Source organism: Rhodamnia argentea, chromosome 1 (assembly GCF_020921035.1).
Source record: "Rhodamnia argentea isolate NSW1041297 chromosome 1, ASM2092103v1, whole genome shotgun sequence".
NCBI classification, from domain to species: domain Eukaryota; kingdom Viridiplantae; phylum Streptophyta; class Magnoliopsida; order Myrtales; family Myrtaceae; genus Rhodamnia; species Rhodamnia argentea.
The window spans coordinates 9498494-9519996 of record NC_063150.1 but is presented as its reverse complement, the minus strand read 5'-3'; the positions used below and the strand labels follow the sequence as shown (position 1 = coordinate 9519996).

At 43.3% G+C, this 21503-nt stretch overlaps 3 protein-coding genes, 2 long non-coding RNA genes and 4 other non-coding genes across 10 annotated transcripts in view; 8 read left to right on the top strand and 1 right to left on the bottom strand.

Annotated features, from left to right (window-relative positions):
- LOC115740174 overlaps positions 1-16750 on the bottom strand; it is a 30969-nt gene extending 14219 nt beyond the window's left edge. For both annotated transcript variants that reach the window (XR_007198331.1, XM_048278626.1), the window contains exon 1: positions 16720-16750. The gene's annotated coding sequence lies outside the window, so the exon portion shown is untranslated. The remainder of the gene's footprint in view (positions 1-16719) is intronic.
- Positions 838-1910, top strand: LOC115740176. The gene is made up of 2 exons (XR_004015334.2): positions 838-1229; positions 1601-1910. It is a non-coding gene; the product is annotated as an uncharacterized LOC115740176 (long non-coding RNA).
- Positions 5382-8202, top strand: LOC115740168 (BTB/POZ domain-containing protein At5g66560). Its single transcript, XM_030673605.2, has 5 exons — positions 5382-5624; positions 5723-5792; positions 5897-7192; positions 7257-7385; positions 7507-8202. Exons 1-5 carry the CDS (start codon positions 5587-5589, stop codon positions 8011-8013), a joined length of 2040 nt encoding a protein of 679 aa, XP_030529465.1. The 5' UTR covers positions 5382-5586; the 3' UTR covers positions 8014-8202.
- Positions 12828-14726, top strand: LOC125314982. The gene is made up of 2 exons (XR_007198333.1): positions 12828-13012; positions 14143-14726. It is a non-coding gene; the product is annotated as an uncharacterized LOC125314982 (long non-coding RNA).
- LOC115740338 lies at positions 13231-13319 on the top strand. Its single transcript, XR_004015369.1, has one exon. It is a non-coding gene; the product is annotated as a small nucleolar RNA SNOR75 (small nucleolar RNA).
- On the top strand, positions 14177-14255 carry LOC115740340. The gene has a single exon (XR_004015371.1). It is a non-coding gene; the product is annotated as a small nucleolar RNA snoR64a (small nucleolar RNA).
- LOC115740342 lies at positions 14319-14412 on the top strand. The gene has a single exon (XR_004015373.1). It is a non-coding gene; the product is annotated as a small nucleolar RNA snoR20a (small nucleolar RNA).
- On the top strand, positions 14598-14679 carry LOC115740337. Its single transcript, XR_004015368.1, has one exon. It is a non-coding gene; the product is annotated as a small nucleolar RNA R38 (small nucleolar RNA).
- Positions 16751-18016: 1266 nt separating the features above from the next.
- LOC115740169 (pentatricopeptide repeat-containing protein At2g22410, mitochondrial-like) lies at positions 18017-20363 on the top strand. The gene has a single exon (XM_030673606.2). The coding sequence runs from the start codon at positions 18144-18146 to the stop codon at positions 20142-20144; it is 2001 nt and encodes a 666-aa protein (XP_030529466.1). The 5' UTR covers positions 18017-18143; the 3' UTR covers positions 20145-20363.
- Positions 20364-21503: the final 1140 nt, after the last annotated feature.

Genomic DNA, 21503 nt, shown 5'->3' with positions numbered 1-21503 from the left:
TTCTCAAACTATGAGAAAAGGCATCCGGCACTTGCTAGTAACAAGGACAAAGTAGATGTTGTTTCGCATAATGGCTGCGGAGGTACTTTTGTTTTGATGTAGTGAGTGAATCCTTCCGAAGCAAACACATGATAATAGAAAGTGAAATGACACAAATAGTTCCTTAACTTTGATGCAATATATAATGTGGTCCTTGAATTTATAATTTGTTCAATGCAATCACAATGTAGTCTCTGAAGTTTTAGTTTGTTCAATGTTATTCCCGAGCTTTTGATACACGTTTAATTTAGTCCCTGAAGTTTAAGAAAATGTTTAATATTTGTCCATGAATTTGAATTAATGGAAGGACAAACGTCGAATATTTTCATATAGTTTTGGGGCTAAATTGAACATATTCTGAAAGTACAGAGATCATATTTGAACAAATTGAAAGTTTAGGGATCACATTGCATATTAAGCCAAAGTTTTAGGACCATTTGTGTTGTTATTCCTAACGGAAAATGATGTAACGTCACGCAATTCCCTTTTGTCTGTAAGTTTGTCCACCGAGGGATCTTCTAGTCCTATGCCAAGGAAATAAGAACAGACAGAAACTTGTCAAGAACATAAAGGGTAGGTCCCTTCTGCGAACTTCACTGGCCTCTCGTTGCACTCATCAGACATCGCAGATGAGAACTTAAAATAATAAGAACGACGATAAGGTTAATGGCTGATCTGATGAGGTTCATACAATGACATTGCCTCTTGTCGACAACCACAAGCCACCATATGTTACTGTCCATTCCTGATGAAGTTAAAGAGAGCTTAACCTAATCCGTGACTTCCCAGGGGCCAGACAAGGACGTTAATCGAACGGACAAAGCAGGGCGAGTCACAAGGTTGCATTGTGCGCACAAAAACCGGGAGATATGAACGAGGAGATTGACTGTTCAGTAAAGACAGGAGCGCCCGATGATTCCCAAGCTGCGGTATTTTGCTTTATATAGAGGTATTGGGGAAGTGAATGACTTGGAAATTTCACACGGGAAGCTGTCTTGTGAAGTTTGTGTACACGATGTGTTACAAAGTTGACTGCAAGAAGTGTGGGAAGACCACATGGGGTGGGTGTGGGAAGCACCTGACCACTCTCTATAAGAGCATCGAGAAGGGCAAGCACTGCACGTGCAACTCGTGGCCTGGCGTCGTCATGCCCTCGTCGGAGGAGCAAGCATCGGCTTCATCTGCCGCCGGTACCACAGCTTCTCATAAATTACATAGATCGGAATTAATCGAAGTCCGCTTCTTCATTAGACGTTTGTTTGGGGCGTGGCGCGGGATCATTAGGAGCATCCGTGTTGATTTTTCTTTCTTTCTCTAAGGTAGAGAGGAAGTTTACCCCAGATGGGTACACCTCGGGGCCGTGATTATTATTGATTCTGGTTAGGATCACTAGTTTCTACGTCGGTTTACCTCTTTTAGAATAACGTGTTTTACTCTGATAGGAAAGGCATCCTTTAGGTTTCATTTCACGTTGTTTTCAATCATTATCTCCATCTTTTTCTTTGCATAAAGGGCAAATGGTCTCATTTCACTAATTTCCTGTCGTCTGTACTTTATGCAGGAAAGTAGGACGAGAGACCTCCAAGGTGCCACGAGTCCCAGCGTAGTAGCTCAGGTCTTGGGTGGGGCTCAAATGAAATAAGAAGCACCAAGTAATGGAGAGAGAAACGAAGGAATGTGGTGGATACCATCGTGTCCTTTTCTTTTCTCGCACATCTAATTTTCGATGCTTGCCTTAGAAGACCGGCGTGTCGGTAGACAGAGATTGGAACAATGATGGGGTGGTTCGAGCGTGGTCGACGTAAATTGACCAATAATGCTCGAATCCAGTGTGCTGCTTCGTAAGCAATGTATAATATTCAAAAGTTAAAGCTCGTGCTGAGTGCAATTAGGCTTAATATATATGCATAAACCGCCCACTCAATCATCGGTTTCTGGTGCTTTTTCCTTGGGTGGTTCTCGTGCTCTTTTAACAATCTTTTTCAAAACCCACTTGCTGCTGTCTTAAGATAAACCCACGACAGCCCGCCCCCCACCACACAGACTCACGGAGATAGAGAGAGGTTTTTGAAATTCAGGCGCCGGAAAGTTGCCCTAAAACCCCACTTTAGATTCTAGGATTCGAGAGAGGAATGGATTACTAAGGGGCAGATCATGTTCTTGTTTCTGGGTCTTTCTTGGCTTCGAACTGTTGGCCTTGTCCCCGTCTCCAATGTCTCTTGCTCTTGGAAGGGGAGGAAGAAACCCTACGGCTGACCCTCTTGCTTTTTTGTCCAGCTCATGCAATGATTAGCCACCGAAGCACGTGAAGTACGTACGCATCCCTATCTTTCCTTGGCATCCAAATTGCACTCGAGCAATCTGGCCATGTTCAGCTTCCATCAAGTGGGGCTCCCGTTTGCCTTTAACCCTAATCATCATTCTGGTCATTATCATAGCCATGTATGAGCACAGCTCGTGCTGCTTAAATCATATGCTAATTATGGTTTTCCAAGGACCCTCTTAGGATTACTATCCTCCCAAGCCTTTGACAAGCCTACTAATACTCACCAACCAACCACATAGTGGTGGGGGTGCCACTCTAGTTCTGCTCAGATTCTCTTATCCGCCTCATTAATGCCACCATAAATGCAGGAGCAATAAAGGGTTGCTAGTCCTGGTAGGTGGAATTGAATGGAGGAGCAATTCGTGTTCGGATTAGAACCGCCAGGAACAGTTCAAAACTCGAGAGCTCGAGCTCGAATTCATTTGCTGGAGCAGAATCAGGCAAGTTCTGAGACCCAGAATAGATCCACAGGGCATTCATTCATTTCATGGTGCTGTGTGGGGGTCATGAGGTGTCTGTGAGAGCGTTGTTCATCCCCTAAGGCGATCATGGTACGAATCAAAACGCACATTACTCCGACCAAGAGTGACAACTTCAATGTCTAAACCTCGTCTTAGGCCGGGAATCTACCACGTAGAGGAAAAGGGGAGCCGGCCTTCGGGGAAAACCCCTCTTGTCTTGTACCCTCGCTAGCTGTAGCGACAACAATGTCGCCCTCTTTATTGAAAAAGACTTGACCATTTTCGAAAGGAAAAGATAACTCCATGCAACAGAAAGAATTGCACGAAGTAGGGGCAGACATGTTGGCTTCACGCGAATGCCTGAATTGTCATCCATCTTCCAATCGAAGTCATGAGGGATCTTGTAGTATGAGACTAAGACAAGCCAATTATTTTTAGTTAAGCAAATGGAAAACGAACGCAACAATAAAAATCTCCATCTGTCAATAACAACAATCCGTAAATAAAAAAAGGTTCCCGATTCTCAGTTCGATTTTTACCTAGGAACTGTAAACCAAATAGCACAGTACCGATTCCACTTTTTTTCGGAATCGGGAACCGGGAACGAGACCGGTTCCTATGGCCGGTTCGGTCCGTTCCTAGTTCTTCCTTGAACCCATGCTCAGCCCAAATCTTAACTTTGCATGTGAAACAGGACCACATATTGCTTAACGCTCGACAAGACATGTCGGACCAAGGCTCAATAAATTCCAAATCAAATATATGCACAATCACTGCGAAATCGATGTCTTATAATTAGATCATAGTAGACCCAAGTCTTGGAGCTGTGAGTTGCATTAGTAGGAAAACCTCTTGAACTAGACAAAGAACAGGAGGGGATGGATGAATACGGGAGAGCTCTACGTAGTACAAAGTAATGGAACCTATGGTGAATCGAAAGTTTTCAATTGCCATGGGTTAAAAAGAAAGTTTGGTGCCCATCACTTTTAATAGAAATAAGGATCTCTTTTTTTTTTTTTTCTTTTCAATTATACCTTTAACTCTCGTCTCTTTGACTTTTGTCTCTTTACAAAGTACGAAAGTCAAACCCTACTCTAATCCCTTTATTAGCAGGGTCACACGCCTGTTGGCAATAAGGACCTCCTTAAAAAGGAAAAAGAAAAGCTTTCATAGACGCGAGAAATATAGGGAAACAATTGTGTAATAAAATCTTTTTTGTTTTTTTTTTCTTTTCATATCAGGCAAAACATGTAGGAGAGGGACATGTGGCCTTGAGAAAAGCAAGTGCACTAAATCACCTGGATAAACAAGGTGAGTTGGAAGTCAATGTCTAGATTAGTGTAGCCAAGCATTGGCCTGAATAAAAAAAAAATGACTTAGTGTATCTATTTTCTAAGGCAACAAGTAATAATAGGAATGACCGGTTCCCGATCCGGTTCAATTCTCCTCAAGAATCAAGAACCGGACCGGTGGTTCCGGTTCTCAATTTTCCAGAATCGGGAACCGGACCACCGGTCCGGTCCGGTTCCCGGGCGGTTCCATTAGATTGAACACGTGCCAAAAAAAAAAAAATTGTACCATTCCCGGATGGTCCCGATCTAGAAAATATAGAGACTGGACATTAAAAAATTTCAAGTTCATTTCCTAAAATGGGTCTTTTAAGATAAAGTTGAGAACTTTTTGCAAGATTGTTTCCAAAATGCATATGGAATTCAAGCAAAAATGATCTCCCTTTGGGTAAAAAACGGCCCAGGAACCGACCGAGGCAAGATCGAGATGAGGATTTTGTTTGGGAACTAAAAAGGCAAGATCGAGAAAACTCTATGCGCATGGAGTTTTCTTGATCAAAATATAAAAAAAAAATTTCGATCGGTCCGGTCCGGGCGGTCCAGATCTGGCGGACCCTAGAACCGGGAACTGGACTGCTCCCTCTAGAACCGGGAACCGGAACACCGGTCCCGGTCCGGTCCGGGCGGTCCCGGTTCGGGCGGTCCGATTTGCTCACCTCTAAGTAATAACACATGTCTTAGCTCCCCGATTCGTACAATTGAATATCAGTAGTTCTTGTTTATTTTATCGCGATTTTTTTTCCACCATCGACGATTTTAAAAAAAAAATTAAAATAAATGTGATGCAATTAATATAATTTTTAACAAATTTTTTTCGTAATTTACGACATTTTATGTGGCTAAGGTGTCTCTAAGCTGATGGATAATGATGATGGTTAGTGCCACTTCTCGTTCTCTCTCTTCTTTCCCCTGTTTCTCTTCCCGGCTTTGACGTTACAGAAGAAGAAGAAGAAGAAGAAGTGGGGAAGTGGGGGGAGTGGGTGAGATTCTGCCTCTGACTCTTGTTTTTCCCCCAAAAGCAAAAAGAATTTTTTTTTCAAAAAGAAAATCATCACTTGGATCCCCTTTTTAGGAAAAATGAAATAGAAATCTGTTTTTAAATCCCCTGCTTGTCCCTTTCCGTGCTCCTGGATTCCACTTTCTCTCTCTATCTCCCCTGCCCCTGTTTTTTCTCTGCTCTGTTTTTTTTTTTGTTTTTCTCTGCTCTGTTTTTTTCACGACCACCCCCCAGAAAGCAAGAAGGGAGAGAGAAGAGATTTCACGCCAAAGCTTCGATTTTTGTGGGCTTCGCCGTTAGAGATTCATTTCAGATGCTACCAAGTGAGTCGCCGATGCTAATGGATCTGTGAAAAGCAGCAGCACCTCAAGTGCGGATTGAGATTTTCCCGAGAAAAAATAAAAGAACAAGAAAATGGCTGCTGAGAAGACCGGCTCCAAAGGCCAAGCATGGTACCCTGATACACGCCCCCTTCGTCTTCCTGCAGATTTTCTCTTCCATTTTCCGGGAAAATAGCACCGACTATCTGGGGTTTTTTTTTCGGTCGCAGGTTTTGCACGACTGGGTTGCCTAGCGACATTGTAGTCGAAGTAGATGACATGACGTTCCATCTCCACAAGGTCGCTCACCGTCTTCTGAGACTCGCGGCCTCGCGTGAAACCTCCATTGTTCTCATCATTTTCAGTGCTGAAACGCTAATGCGAAACGTCTGTTTCATTTTCAGTTCCCACTCATGTCCAAAAGCAGAAGGCTCCACCAGTTGATTACGGAGCAAGAGACAAACCCGACCACCACCCCCACCGCAACCCAAGCCCCTGCTGCCTCGGGCCGCCATGAAGGAGGCTACGACGGGGAAGGCGATGGAGACGAGATAGAGGAAGTGCACTGCCACGTAACGCTCCAGGACTTCCCCGGCGGGTCCGAGACGTTCGAGATGGCGGCCAAGTTCTGCTACGGCGTCAAGATCGACCTCTCCGCCCTCAACGTCGCGCCCCTCCGCTGCGCCGGCGAGTTCCTCGAGATGACCGAGGAATACTCCGAGGACAACCTCATCTCCAAGACCGAGAGGTTCTTGTCTCAGTCCGTGCCCAAGAGCTTGAAGGACTCGATTCGGGCCTTGAGGTCGTGCGAGCGAGTGACACCGCTAGCGGAATCGCTGGGAATTCCCCAGCGATGCGTGGAAGCCATAGTCGCCAAGGCTTCCTCCGCCGATCCGTCGCTATTCGGCTGGCCTGTCGGCGACGGAGCCAATCTGGGCCGGGTTTTAGCGAATCAGGCACTTTGGAACGGGATCGACACGAACAATCGGAGGAAGAGAGAGACGAGAGGGAACAATGTGGACTCGTGGCTCGAGGATTTGTCACTGTTGAGCTTGGCTCTGTTCAAGCTCTTGATCTCCGCCATGAGAGAGGCCGATTTGAGCTCCGAAATCGTCGAGACCTGCTTGATGCACTACGCGAAGCGATACATCCCAGGCGTCTCGCGATCCAGCAGGAAGCCGCCATTGCCGTCGTCCTCTTCTTCGGTACCTTCGGAGAGCGAACAGAGAGAGCTTCTGGAGACGATAATCACGAACCTGCCGCCGGAGAAGACGGCCTCGCGGTCTTCCGCGGCGGCGACGACGAGATTTCTCTTCGGCCTCCTGCGTACGTCGATCATCCTGAACGCGTCGCAGGATTGCCGCGCGTCGCTCCAGAGGAAGGTCGGCTTACAGCTCGAGGAAGCGACCCTCGACGACCTCCTGATCCCGAGCTATTCCTACCTCAACGAGACTCTCTACGACGTGGACTGCGTCGAGAGGATCCTCGGCCACTTCCTGGACGCCGCCGGAGTCGACGGCCGCCCCGAGAGGTCGCCGGCTCTGATGCTGGTCGGGAAGCTGATCGACGGTTACCTCTCGGAGATCGCCTCTGATGCGAACCTGAAGCCAGAGAAGTTTTACAGCTTCGCGATCTCGCTTCCCGAGCAGGCCAGGCTCTTTGACGACGGCCTTTACCGCGCCGTCGACGTTTACCTCAAGGTACTGCGAGTTCAATTTCGCCATTGAAGTAGGAACATGTTGAACGGGGCTTTGTTGTGTTCAGGCGCATCCATGGATATCGGAGGCGGAGCGAGAGAAGATCTGCGGGCTGATAGATTGCCAGAAGCTAACGCTCGAGGCGTGCACACACGCCGCCCAGAACGAGCGGTTGCCACTGCGCGTGGTGGTGCAGGTAGGCCGGCCATTAATGGCGTCTAATGCGTCATTAATCTGTCCATTTCTCGATCATCGACAATTAGATTCTATGAATCATTTGAATGGAGCCGGTACTCAATTCGGTCGTCCTTGAGCAGGTTCTGTTCTTCGAACAGCTCCAGCTCCGCCACGCGATCGCCGGGACGCTGCTCGCGGCGGAGACGGGGGCGGTGCTGGAGCCGGGCCGGCAGTCAGCATTGAGACTCGGTGATGAAGAAGACAGCGACGAAGGCGAGGAAGAGGACGCGGAGGTGGCGGAGCAGGAGGACCCGGTAGGAGAGAGGGCGGTGGCGGTAACGGCGGGGCAGGGGAGCGTGAGCGCGACGTGGAGGGCGGCGGTGAGGGAGAACCAGGTGCTGAGGCTGGACATGGACAGCATGCGGACGAGAGTCCACCAGCTGGAGAGGGAGTGCTCGACGATGAGGAAGGCTATCGAGAAGATCGATCAGGACGGCAGCGACGATGGCAATGGCGGCCGTGCCGATGGAGGGTGGAGAGGGTCATTGACGAGGAAGTTCGGGTGCAAGTTCAAGACCCAGGTGTGCGACTCGCACGAGCCAGCGGTGGTCGATACGAGGAAGGGAAGGCACCGGCATCGCCGCTAACAGACCTCGTCTACGCAACTACCTCCCCGACCACCGTAATAGTCCGATCATCGTGATTGGTGCATCTTCGAGGCACGGAAAATTGTAGCACGCACATGTGAGCATTAAAACCCGATTTGTTACCGTAGAAATTGGATATCAATTTGTTCTTTCCAGAATGCCACATAACTCTAGGAGCAAACGAGAAATTGGAAGTTTGGATATGTGCAGGTTTCGCCTATGTCGGGGCAAGCGCAAAGAGTACTGCCATAAAAACTTAGAACAATGGCTTAAAAGCACCCTTGAGACTATGATTCATTGCCAAAATTGGGCAAATGAAAAAATTGGATCTTTTCGACTCGTGCAATATTTACCGTCCCTGATCCTATCAAATAGTTTACTTCGTTCCTGAATCAGCTTTCACCCGGTATTACCTCAAAAAAGAAAAAAAAAAATTGAACCTTTACTCCCTTCTAGACTTATGAGTCATAAATTCATTTCTTAACTCATATATAAATGACCAAATTGTTATATGAGTTAATTATATTCAATGAATAGGTTTAAACATAATAATAATGTTAAACAGGTAGTAAATGAGTTTGCGATTAACTTAAACCTAACCAACTTCTATGACTCTCTTCAATCTACTTATTCTCTACTTTCACCTTAGTTTGAATATGAGTTTTTCTAAATCGGATCAAATTTGAAAATACTTTAGGAATCTCGGTTGGGTCTAGTATGTATCGAGTATGTGTCAGCTATGTATTGGATGTGGGTCATACTAGATTTGCATTATAATAAATGGATCATAAACGAACTAAATTGGTCTATTTGGATCGGATTATTTATGACCGACCAAATTCAACTCGACCCTACCTAGGTCTACTCCAGTCTTGAAGTGTTCATTTTTTTTTATATAAAAAAAGTCGAAACATTCTTCTACTTAGCACGTAGCGGACACGGCCGGCGCCGTTTTGTAAGACCTAGAGGCTAAAACAGCTCCCTTTTCATTCGACCGATCAAAATCCCAATTCGTCCAACTCCAACACGAGGGAAGTCTCCGTTCGTCTTTTGCTGACATCGAGGTTTGACCTCGCTCGAAACGAAATTGGTCGAACCAAAGTGAATAGCTCGCTCCTATCTTACTCTTTGAAAACAAATTTTTTTTTTTTAGGATGATGGTGTAATGATGATTCGGAGGAAGCGCCAAAATATTCAATGCGTCTTTTGAGGCGATGGCGAATTGGGTTGACATCCAAGACCACGCTCGGTAGTCGAAGAACACGAAGAATTATGTTGGGGGGGCATCAAAAGTGGAGCAAAAGGATGAACAATGGGGCTCGCCGGTCACTTTCTTTGAATTGTGGCAACTTTGGGGAGGGCACGTTTTTTGAGGGGTTCTGGGAAAATTGTCGGATAATCGTGTGAATGCGGGAATCGTGATTGCGATTGACATAATTTGTGATTTGAAAATTAGGACATTATTCGGGGCCAAATAATGTTTCACAATAATAATTCGGTTTTATGATAATATATGTTAGTGATGCTAATAGTTGCAATCCTAGCTCCGACCAGTAGGGTCGTCGAATAAGGGTAGGACAAGTGGGGAGTTGTTCGTGGGGGTGGCATTCTTTGTGTGTGGCTGCTCGTAGCGACTTTTCCATCTCCGTTATGGGTAAACTACGGTGATCGAGTTCCACTCGAAAAGGGAGTTCTAGTTCCTGTACCGGTGATACGGGATTAGCATTGATCGGACCCAACCGCGGACCTAACGCGGGGGCATTCGCTCTTGTAAATGATATTTTTTTGGTTATTTACGATGCTCCTGTAATACGAATAGAAAGAGGGTTCGTACGTTTAAAGACCAACATAGAATAGTTATCGTTCGATATGATCGTCTTGTAGACATTTACCATAAAATCGAGAGGAATTTTGGATGTTTAATCAACACATGAATTTTCTCGGACCATCTACTTCCGAATCCTCATCGCCCTTGCTCCCATTGGATGTCTCGGCTTCAGGGTGTTGCTTGGAAGAACATCGCTGGCTACCAACGACATTTTTGAGATTCTCCTCCATACTTAGGGAGACAAACTTGTATACATATGCCATGCGCCTAATTCACAAGTAAATCCGCTCTTTATCGACAAATTCCGCCAAAAAAGGAAGAAAAAAAAACATGAAATTTCCCCTTTTTCCCGAGTGGAGCAGATGGTAATTGTCACTTTCAAGCTCTTTCTCGCTTTGTTGGGCACGAAAGTGGAGAGAAATTCAAGCTTTAGGGACGTGGATTCTTCGAGTGGCGCTGCTTTGCATTACTTTTTTGTTCTGGTCCCCCCCCTGAAGCGTTTGAGTGGGGCTAGGGAAGAAGACGAGGACAAAGGAAGAAGACGGAGGAGGAGGAGGAGGAGATCGAGAACGATGATTAGTGCCGAGGTTTTCCGCTCCTTTGTCGCCATGCAAGCGATGCGAGATTTGAGGACGTGGTCAGGTGAAGCGAGATCGACGAGAGTGGTCAAGCTGGGTTCTCATCTTGATCTTCTTGAATTCTTTCTTGCCTCCTCATGATTGCAAACTGAACATGGAGGGGAAAGGAACGTTTCCATGGGACAGAAACATGGGAGGTGGACCAGATGGATGATGCGACCTTGGTTTCATCCATGTCTGGCCATATTGCTCAGGACTCTTCGCAGTAATTCTTGTTTTTTTTCTTTGAGTTTCGTCTTACCATAACCTTACACATCACCCTCTCGATGGATTGTTTAAAAAGGTCGAGACACGGGACTCGGCATAAAGACCCCTTTTTCTTTTTCTTTTTCTTTTTGAAGCGAAAATTCCTAAATTAGGACACATTTACCTTCAACTAATTTTCTTATCATAAGAAAGCCGGAACGCTTGGACAAGCCTGCCCTCAGTTAGCTTTCTACATCAACTCAATATCTATTTCAATTGTTGACGTGGAAACATATGTGGCAAGCAACTCGTCTACGTAGTGGATCCAACATGGAATTTTTGAATAAGTGTCATGTCATTTTGGGTACTGAGAGCCTCTTCTTCATTGAATGAATAAGTCAACGTGTGGCTTGAGTTGGAAAACATTCCCGGGTTTCCCATTTGAGTTCAAATTGAAGGGTAACAAAGGTAGGAAAATATTTTAGCTCCGATTAAGGTCCAAAACAAACAATTCTCAGCTCCTCTAAAATTCTAAACCTTCTTATGCAGGCACGGATTATAGTTTAGACTACCATAGCAATTGGCCTCCATTTTTCCGGCAATGTAATTTCGAAATGATGTTTTGCCCCCCCGAAATCACTTAAGTTGCATTTGGTTGTCTGAATTTCTAGCTAAGATATGATTGGATATGATAGGATATGAAATCCAGGGATTCTGCTATATTCTACCCACTTTTTGGTGATTTGCCGTATAAAGCCGAATATATTGTTTATATCCTATTATGTTCATTGTTTGGCACTTACATCATATCAATGTAAATGAATTTGAAAATGCACAAAGGCAGACAAAAATTTCTCGTAATCCACTGCCAAACCTAGTAAGAGAGAGAAAATGAAATCATTTATCTGCTATTACGAAAATTTTTGCATCTCTCGCTACTTTCCTTAAATTTTAACATGAACCACAAAGTTACGGAGGAGAAGGTGTTTAAACTCTCTTTCTTTTTTCATAGATTTTTAACATGAACCAAAAAACTAAAAAGGAGAAGAAGTTTTGACTATCTCATAGTTTTCGTTAAGTTTTGTTGTGAACTAAAAATCTACAAAACAGTTTTAAAACTTCAACATGAACCATATATACAAAGGAGAATGAGATGGAGATGTTATTTTTTTTAGAGATTTCATTGCCCGTCATTATTCAAAAATTAAGAAGATCGTTTTCAAGTTTGAATATGTTCACTTAAAATTTGGGTCCTTCTGCTAACTTTTTTACTTATTTTTTTTAATTTTATATCTCTTTTTCTCATTATTTTTATTCCCTTCCATCACTACTCAATTAAAAATTTTATTAAATGATAAACTATACTAATATACGTAAAATATATAATGATATCGATACTAGGTATGTATAAACTATATATTAAAAAGCGAAAAGAACTTAAATACATAAATAAAATTAGAATAAATTACAACGAAAATTATTTATGTTTTGTTATTTTGAGTTTATTTTTAACATTTGAATTCCAATATAATTTAAATTTTATTATTAATTAATTTTATTATTTAAAAATTTTGTTATTCAGAAAAAAATAATTTTTATATCATGAATCGAAGAAATCTTATTCACTTTTATCTCACATCCCCCCATGGGATAATTTTATCCGGACTATGTCCCCGTTATATCCCACTTTATCCTGTCATGGATAGAAACTAAACACAGGATATGATAAATTTTATCTTATCCCGACTTTTATCCTAACTATCAAATATAGCCTCAGTGAATAAGTTTTTTATGCTAGCCTTACTGACTCTAGCCTCGCTCTATTCTTGATAACATGTTCTTGAACTGAATCCAATAAGTTCTCCGTGATGGTATGTGTATAGCGAGTTACTTTGGTCGGGAGAGGGCGTACTGAAAAATTTTCCTTAGTTTTCCTTATTGCTAGGCCTTTAAATTTCATGTGTCTTGCATTTTTCGAAGCACCCCAACCAAAAAGCATCACATTTTCTTCTTAAAAATAAAATTGATGGGAGTCGGGCTGGCCCGGCTTCCCTAAGTGGGCGGGCTCGAGCCCAAACGGGAAAGCGCTTGTCGAAGCCCGCGCCAATTGAGTTTCCAGCCTGGTGGGCCTAATAGGGCCCATTGGGCCAAAAGGCCTTGATAACAACGCCGTTCCGCGCCTTTTTCGCCCTTACGCTTCGGCCTCTTGAAGTTTGCGAGGCGAGGCGAAGCGACGACGAAAACCCTAACCCTAGAGTCCCATGCCTCGTGACTCTATAAAAATCCGACGGCGTCATGATCCTCCCCCCCATCGCCGAGCATTGAGCTCCTCGCGACTCTCAGTCAGGTACTCAATGCCCCCCTTGGTTAGGTTGCAGATTGATTATTAAAACATAGAGAATCGAAGTAGCTTTTAGGGTGGAATTATGATTGCTCTGGTTTGTCCATAGTCGAGCTTGGCCTTCTGATGCATGTTGTTCGTCATTGTTCAATTATGGGGGTATTCTTGTTCGTGTCAAGGTCGATTTTTTTAAGGTGGTTGTTTTGGATTTCAAGTTGGGAGTTTCTCGGTGATGAACAAATTTATGATGACGAGTCCGATTGAATCCATTCTTTTAAAATCGTGACGACAAAGAGGCATTTGTCTGAGAGAAACTCACTCGATTCAATCAAATCGCAGTTGCTTTGTTTATTTCTTTATTATTATTATTTTTTTTTTGGAGAAGTCTTGGGTGTGGAATGTGGATGTGGGTGAAAAATGATGAGAGCTGGGCATAGTGATGATGACAAGAAAAATCATCTGATGAATATTTGATGATTTTCTAACCTCCTACTCATACTGAATGCCTGCCTCAATCAAGAAAAAAGCTTTGTTTTTTCAATCTATCTGTTGCTGCTGTTGCTCTGTTTTTGTTCCAGTTTCTGCAATGCTCTTGTTGATTGTTCTTCAGGTTTTGTTGAGAGAGAAGGATGATGCGGCCATGATGATAAACCATCTCACTCTCTCAATACTGCTTTGAGGAGCACCAATGATTGTGTTTCAAGCACTTTTGAGCTGCTCTCTCTCTCTCTCTCTCTCTCTCTCTCTCTTCTGTCACAAGCTCAAACACTTCTGTTATGGTTAGAAACCTGACCGAATTTTCGAACTAGGTTTGTTGGATTGGTTTTGCTTTCTTCACTTGGGACAATGAGCAAACTGCTATGATTCACTTTGGTTTGTTTTGTATTTTATTTGGAAATGATTTTTGTTTTGTTTATGAGAGAGTTGAATTGAAATTGTGAGCCTGCTTTGGTTTTCATCCGAGTGCTGTACCTAAACACCATCCCTATAAATGGAGTACCCTAGCATCGTGCATTGATGCGAATTCAAAACCACTTTCTTTACCATCTTCTCTCCTTTGTTGATAATGCAGATACTTTTTATCAGGTAATGTGTTTATATGCCTGCTTGCTTGTGGATGGTTTTAATTTGTGCAGTGGGAGGATCTGTCTTTGAAGAGGGCAAATGACGAGCTTTTTCTAGTGATTGAGTACTCATGCTCTGCTTTTGAGTATAATGATTCAACACTTTGAATAGGAAGATCTGATGCTTCTCTTCTCTGATGTTTTTCTCATCATATTAGTTTTGTTTTTCGTTATCGATTTAAACAGAAGCCAGTGATGACGAACTTTAATAAAATCCTGAAGGCAAGTTTTTATGGGCTTGGCTTTTGGTGTTGAAATTTCTGAACTAGGACGGTCTGAGGCTTTTTCTGTGTATAACTGTGCGTTCTTGCTCACACGTGTGTATCTGTTTCCTCCATTTCTCAATCAATAGATGGTATTGATCGGTGCCATGCAAATGGTGGAATAAGAGTCAAACAATTGTCTTGTTTTGTTTGGTCTTTTGTTTTTTTTTGGTCGTCTGTTCATCTTTGTTTCAGAAAGCAAAAAGTTGTGGATGATGAGACATAAAAATTACAGTTATCCCTGGCTGATGTATCAGGTGCTGAAATATGTAAATCTGACACAACCACTATACTTCTGTTTGCTTGCTTGAAAAATTGGAGGGCGGAACATTTGACGTTTCTTCTCAATTGAAAAATTTTAGGGCGGAACATTCGACGTTTCTTCTCAATTCTTCTCAATTCAGCCCTTGCTCTGTTTCCTTTCTCATTTCTCTACTTACATATGTTATGTCCCGTTGAATCATCGATGCATCTTGAGCTGCCCTGTTTTAGGTTAACTTTACAGCTTCAGCATGGGACCTACTCACCGAATGAGCACCTCTCGGTCATATATGGCCAAGGTTGAGCGACCCCCATGGATTGAATGAGCTTGGTTCGGAAGCGACACCTCAGATGAGACTCGTGTTTGTGTTGGTGTTTCACAGTTCGAAGACCACAAGAATAATTTGCAGTCTGCGGAGTGAACCCATTCTGGACGCAGAAGGGACTAGAAAACGAAGAAGAATTGAAGAATCAGTCCATAGAGAAATGGCGACAACTTCGGGAGTAGTAGCTGTTGATAAAGATCTTCAGAACCACCTTTTAATGCGGAAAAGTGTAAAAAAAATAAATTTAAATCTATTACATTTTTATCAATTCAGCCTTAAATTTTTTAATTATGCCAATTTAATCTTAAAACATTTTGTATTTATGGCAATTGCGTTCATCTAGCTAATTTTGGTTACGTGGACCCCTTGTCAATATGGGTTGAAAATTTCATATTTAAGAAAATTGATCAAATATGGGTTAGTTAAGTTTTAATAAGTGAGTTGTTAATTGATATAAATTTTAAGTCAAATTGTATGTGGGTTATAAATTAGTTTGTCTTTGGATCTATTTGCACTATTTAGTTCGATAAAGCTAACTCATTTACAATTTACTTAGCTTGTAAAATTTATTAGTTTATGTTTTTTTATAAGTAAAAGAAAGAAAAACTAATGGTAAAGTTAAAAAATAAATAAACTGTTCGAAGAAGTAGAACGTTGCCTGTCGTCGCCGTTCGCCACAATCCACCTTCGCTCGTCGCTGACGATCGCTGCTGCTAGTTACCATCTTCGGCTGCTTGGATTTTGGAAAAAGAAAAAAAAAAAAAAAAAGAAAAGAAGAATACGAATAAAATTAAAATTAAATAAATTATAAAATAATCATTAGAATTGTATTGTATGAAAATATTTTAGCAATATCATTGTTCTTTATAAGATATAAATATTTCATGATTTAGTTAAATATAGAAGTGTTTAAGTAATACGGGTTAAGTCGGGTATGACTTAGGTATTGGTTGTTAGATTTATATGTACGAAAATGAGTCAAAACGGGGTTAAATAAGTCAATATGAGTTGAACCATATTCATCAGATCCACGTGTTTATCACATTTATATATAGTACGACCGGCACTAACATAAATAATTTTTAAATTTTATTTTATTTTTTTACTTTATGTTTTAATTGATGGCTTGCTATGGTCCTTAGTAGACCTTATCGGCCCCACGTGGGGGCCACAATGCCCTCACCATATCTGAGTAAGGTGAGGGCGTTGCAGCCCTCTTGGGTCTGTGCGAGGGTTGCCGACCCTCGCCTGTGGTTGGCAAGAGCATGGCTAGCAAGAGTGAGTCGGCAATCCTCAATTAAAAAGAAAAAAAAAAGAAAAAGAAATTAAAAAAATTTATTTAAAAGCGCCTGGGCCCATTTCTGACTACTTTGAATTTGGGTCGTCTATCGTTTGACCAAAGAGGGGAAAGAGACGACCTGATCTTGGGAGGTGTCATCTAAGGCTACATGGATATACAAAAATGGACGATCTCGATTTCCGGCCAAGAGGACAAGGACGATTTCATTTCCTCCTTTTTCGTTCGCGCCCATCGTAATTATCCTGCTAAGTGCTAATCTAGTGGTTAAATCAAAGAAGAGGAGAAGAACTCGTCCTGCTAAAACCCCGCACACAAGTGCATAACGGAGCACGACCCGTGGTCAAGTCAAATACATCCACAGGCACCTCGTGACGTCCAAAACAGAATCTTTGGTCTTCGACCGCGTTCCTACGACGACAACGCTGCCACAGGTAGTGAGAGAGAGAGAGAGAGAGAGAGAGAGAGAGAGAGGAGATAGATGGGGAACTGGCTGGGGAAGAAAGCGCAGGTGCACCCTCGAGCGCCACCGAGCCGCGGCGTCCGAGTTCAGGTGCGAATGACGCGGACCCAACTCAGGGAGTTGACGTCCCGAGCCGATTGGAGCGAAGGCGGCGAGGAGCTCGGCCCCTTGATACTGCGAGGGTGCTTCGAAGGCAGGCAACCCGCCCCCGTCATCGTCCCCGGCGACGGCACCAAACGTGAAAGACAGCTGAGTACCATCGTCGAAGAAACTTGAAAGTTGGAAGAGGTACCTTGTAGTGAGCTTCTAGGAGACTAGGATTTCTTTCCCCTGTTTATAATTCGTAGTAGCTGTACCTGTAGCTTAAATGTTTCCTTTTGGCTGTGCAAGGGTATGCTGCATATTGAAACTTTGATCAACTAAATTCTGGTCTTTCATTCGATTATCAAACACCAGAGCATGTCAAGTGCGGCGGTTTTGATTCGTCGTAATCACCTTCTTCAAAACCTAAGGCTCGAGTTCTTTAGACCCCGTTAATCGACTTCGACGCTCTCGGAGTCCTATTCAGACTCGCGCAATACGGTCTCGTGGAGAAGGCTTCTAGGGACTGCGACATTGCCTTCCGAGGTCGTGATCGCTCCTAAACAAAGAGGCTCGAGAACAACAGGTTCGATCCAGTCGAATTGGCAAACTGAAAATCAGATGCCAAAAGTATGCGAGAAACTTGCTCTTAAGACGGATCCAAAGAAAGAAGGAATAGAAAGCGAAGCAGGCTAAAGAACATTCCTATGGTGAAAATTAGAGGTGAACATGGGCTTTTGGGGGGACACGCAGGATAACGCCCATGCCCGATCGGCCTGAAAGGAGAGACGGGCGGGCCTGGGCAAGCCCGGTCCAACTTGGCCCGGCCAAGCCCGCGTGGGCCCGGTCTGCTTTATGCAATCTATTTGACGATATTTGTTCGGACAAATACCACAAATACCACAAAAGAAAAACCTAACAATTATCCAAACCTTTTTCATCTCGCAAAAAATCCTAAACTATGCCGATGTTACACAAAAGCCCTCAATTTTTTTTACATCACGAAAAAATCAACATTATGGATTTGTGACAAATATATTCTCTATTTCAGTTATAATCGGAGTATATTTGTCGTTGGTATAATTTTCGAATTGTTTTATCATATATAAAAAGTTTGAAATGTTTGTGTCATAGACTCATAATGGCATAGTTTAGAATTTCGATGACACGAAACGAAGTTGGGGTATTCATGTCGTTACCAGCTCGTCCCCCTTCCAATTCTTTTTGCATGCCTGACGATGGCGACTGTCAGCTAATGCTAAGACACCGACCGCGCAAGATTGAGCTACTTCCGTGCCATTGCCCGACCCAATGCCCAATTCATGTTCCTCGCTCTCCAACGTGTGACCGTCGGTTGTTCCCGCCTTAAGCACTCCCTCTTCCGTCGCCGCGCGATACACAGCAATCTCGGCTTTTTCAAGTCCTTCGCGCACGAAGCTCTCCACAATCTCCTTGAAAGATGCTCTTCAATGAGAGAGCTCAAGGCGATCCATGCCCAGATAATTTTTCGGGGCCTGGCCGATGAAATTCTCTTGCACGGGAAGCTGATTTCCTTCTGCGCCGTTGACGATGCTGGTGATCTTGCGTACGCTCGGTACCTATTTGACAAAATGCGAGAACCCAATAGGTTCATGTATAACAGTTTGATAAGGGGTTACTCGAACAGTGACGACCCTTTGGAGGCCGTTCTTTTGTACCGCCAAATGACTGGTTCGGGCATTTCGCCGAACGAATTCACCCTTCCTTTTGTTCTTAAGGCTTGTGCCGGTGAATCGTTGTACTGGGTTTCGGTTCTTGTTCACAGTCAGGCTGTTAAGTTGGGATTTGGGTTTCAGGTTTGTGTGCAGAATGCTCTGATCACGGTGTACGTATCTTGTGGATTGGTAGGAGATGCCAGGAAGCTGTTCGATGAATTAGCTGACAGGACATTAGTTTCTTGGAACTTGATGATTGGTGGATATTCTAAGATTGGTTGCTCCATGGAAGCTTTTAGATTGTTTGAAGAGATGAGGAAATTGGGGTTGCAGATAGACGAGTTTACACTGGCTAATCTAATTATAGTTTCTTCGCAAACTGGTCAGTTAGATTTGGGAAAGTATGTGCATCTCTACATCGAGGTTACCAGTGTTAAAGTTGATATCATCGTGAGCAATTCTCTAGTGGACATGTATGCAAAGTGCGGGGATTTGCGTTCAGCTGAAGCAGTTTTCAGCAAAATACCCAACAAGGATGTTGTTTCCTGGACAACCATGGTGAATGCCTATGCAAACCACGGTTCCCTTGCGTTGGCCCAACAATGTTTTGATCAGATGCCAAAGAAGAATGTGGTCTCTTGGAACTCGCTAATCTCATCTTACATTCAATCTGGTCGATCCAAGGAAGCTTTGAACCTCTTCCGCAGGATGTGTGACTCAAGAGTCGCCCCAGATGAAACGACGCTTATTGCAGTTCTTTCAGCATGTAGTCACATTGGTGATGCAGCCACGGGAGAAGAAATATACATTCACATATCCAAATCTGGTGTTAGACCCAGCGTTACCCTTTATAATGCCTTGATGACCATGTTTGGAAAATGCGGTGCAGTTCAAATTGCTGTTGACATCTTTAAAAAGATGAAGCCAAGGAACTTGGTGTCATGGAATGTAGCAATCGGGGCTCTCGCATTGCATGGATGCGGGGTTGAAGCGATAAAGCTCTTTGAGGACATGGAAGCTTCCAGAATCTTCCCCAACGAGATTACCTTCACAGGACTTCTCTCTGCTTGCAGCCATAGTGGTCTCATCGAAATGGGAAGATATTACTTTCGAAGGATGAGTTCTACTTATGGCATATCACCTGAAATAGAGCATTATGCTTGCCTAATCGATCTACTTGGGCGTGGAGGTCTCTTAGAAGAAGCGCACGGTCTGATCAGAAAAATGCCGATGAGACCAGACATCGTGATATGGGGTGCGCTGTTAGCCGCATGCAGGACTCACCACTACTGGGAAATGGGGAAATTCATTCTGAAGCAGCTGTTGGAGCTCTTACCTCATAGTTCGGGGCTCTGCGTGCTTCTGTCAAACCTTTATGCTGAAGCCAGAAGATGGGATGATGCGAGGAAGGTAAGGAAGATAATGAACGAAAGCGGTATTGCTAAATGCAGGGCTGTTAGCTTCATCGAGATTGACGGTAACGTCTACGAATTCATGGTAGATGACAAGAGAGGTGAAATGTCAATCAGCTTGTACTTGGTGCTCGACCAATTGACTGATCATTTGAAATTTGAGGGCTGCCCATGCAACCTCTCTGGTGCATTTTGGGAGGCAGAGGATGTACAGTGATCTCCCCATTCTTTTATTGTATCAAGAAGTTTCTGAAAGAAAGGATTGCAAAATCTCCATGATGCGAATTCGTGTTTTGAATTAATTGCTTCGATTAAGTCCACCTCAATACAGCTTCAGGTTCCGATCGCTGTTCGGCATATCTATGGTTAAACTTAAAGTTCTTTCGTTAAACCAGAGAGGAAAAAGAAACAAAGGAATGCAAAGAGTGAACTGCAGTGAAGCAAGCAAAGAGACTCTACACCATACTTCTGCTGCTTTTTTAAGGGAAAAGCTTAAAAAAAGTCACAAACATATTGCATTAATATCAATTCAGTTCTCAACCTTTTTACATTTGTGCCAATTCGATCATAAACCTTTTAGTAGTGCCAATTCCATCTAAAACTTGGATTGGTGTCAATTCAGTCCTAAATTTTTTACATTTGTATCAATTGAGTCTATCCGATCAATTTTAACATAAATAACTAACGTGGACATCGATTATCCAACGTGACACGATTGGCACCGACGTAGACATTTTTTTGCAAACGGTTGGCGTTGATGTAGATATTTTTTTTTAAAATATCTATAAAATATCTACGTCGGCGTCAGTCGTGCCACGTTGGATAATCAACGTCTATGTCAATTAATACAAAAAATTTAGGACTGAATTAGGAATGAGCAACCTGGACGGCCCCCGATTGGATTGGTCGGGTTGGTCCAATCCTTGAGGGGGGTGATCCGGTCCCTGGTCCCAATAAATGGGATCGGTGACCGGGTGGTCCGGTCCTTGGTCCATGGTGGATGGGACTAGACCGGATCGGACCGCTCAGAATATATACACGCATAATTAGGAAAAAAATAGAAATTTTTGAAGAACTGGTTAACTTGATTTTCCCATCTTCTACTTGACACTCATTCCTCTCCTCTCGCTCAACATTCACGTCTCGCCTTCGCAACCCAGCCTCCGATCGTGTTTGTTGATATACGATCTCCGATCGTGTTTTGTCTAAAATCAATCTGTGTTTTATCTTGACTATATTATGCAAACCTATTATTTTGTTTACACTTGGATTCAGTGAAGTACAAGTGTAATCCTACTTTGAGCTTGATTCTTTCCAACTCAAGGAGAATGATGTAGGAGCACAATCCCATTTCGGTGTTTTAAGTATTTTTCTTCCTAATTTAGTCTTTTCTCATTAGTTTGCATCTATAAGTACTCATGCGATGGTTGTACAATGGTTATGTGTATATTTTATTCGGTTGAATAGTTGAAATTGGAAGTTGTTAATTTGGAACTAAGGCTTAGATTTCCATAAGAAACCGATATTAACGGTCCTATTGGGACCGGACCGGACCGTTGGTCCCAGGCCGAGCCGG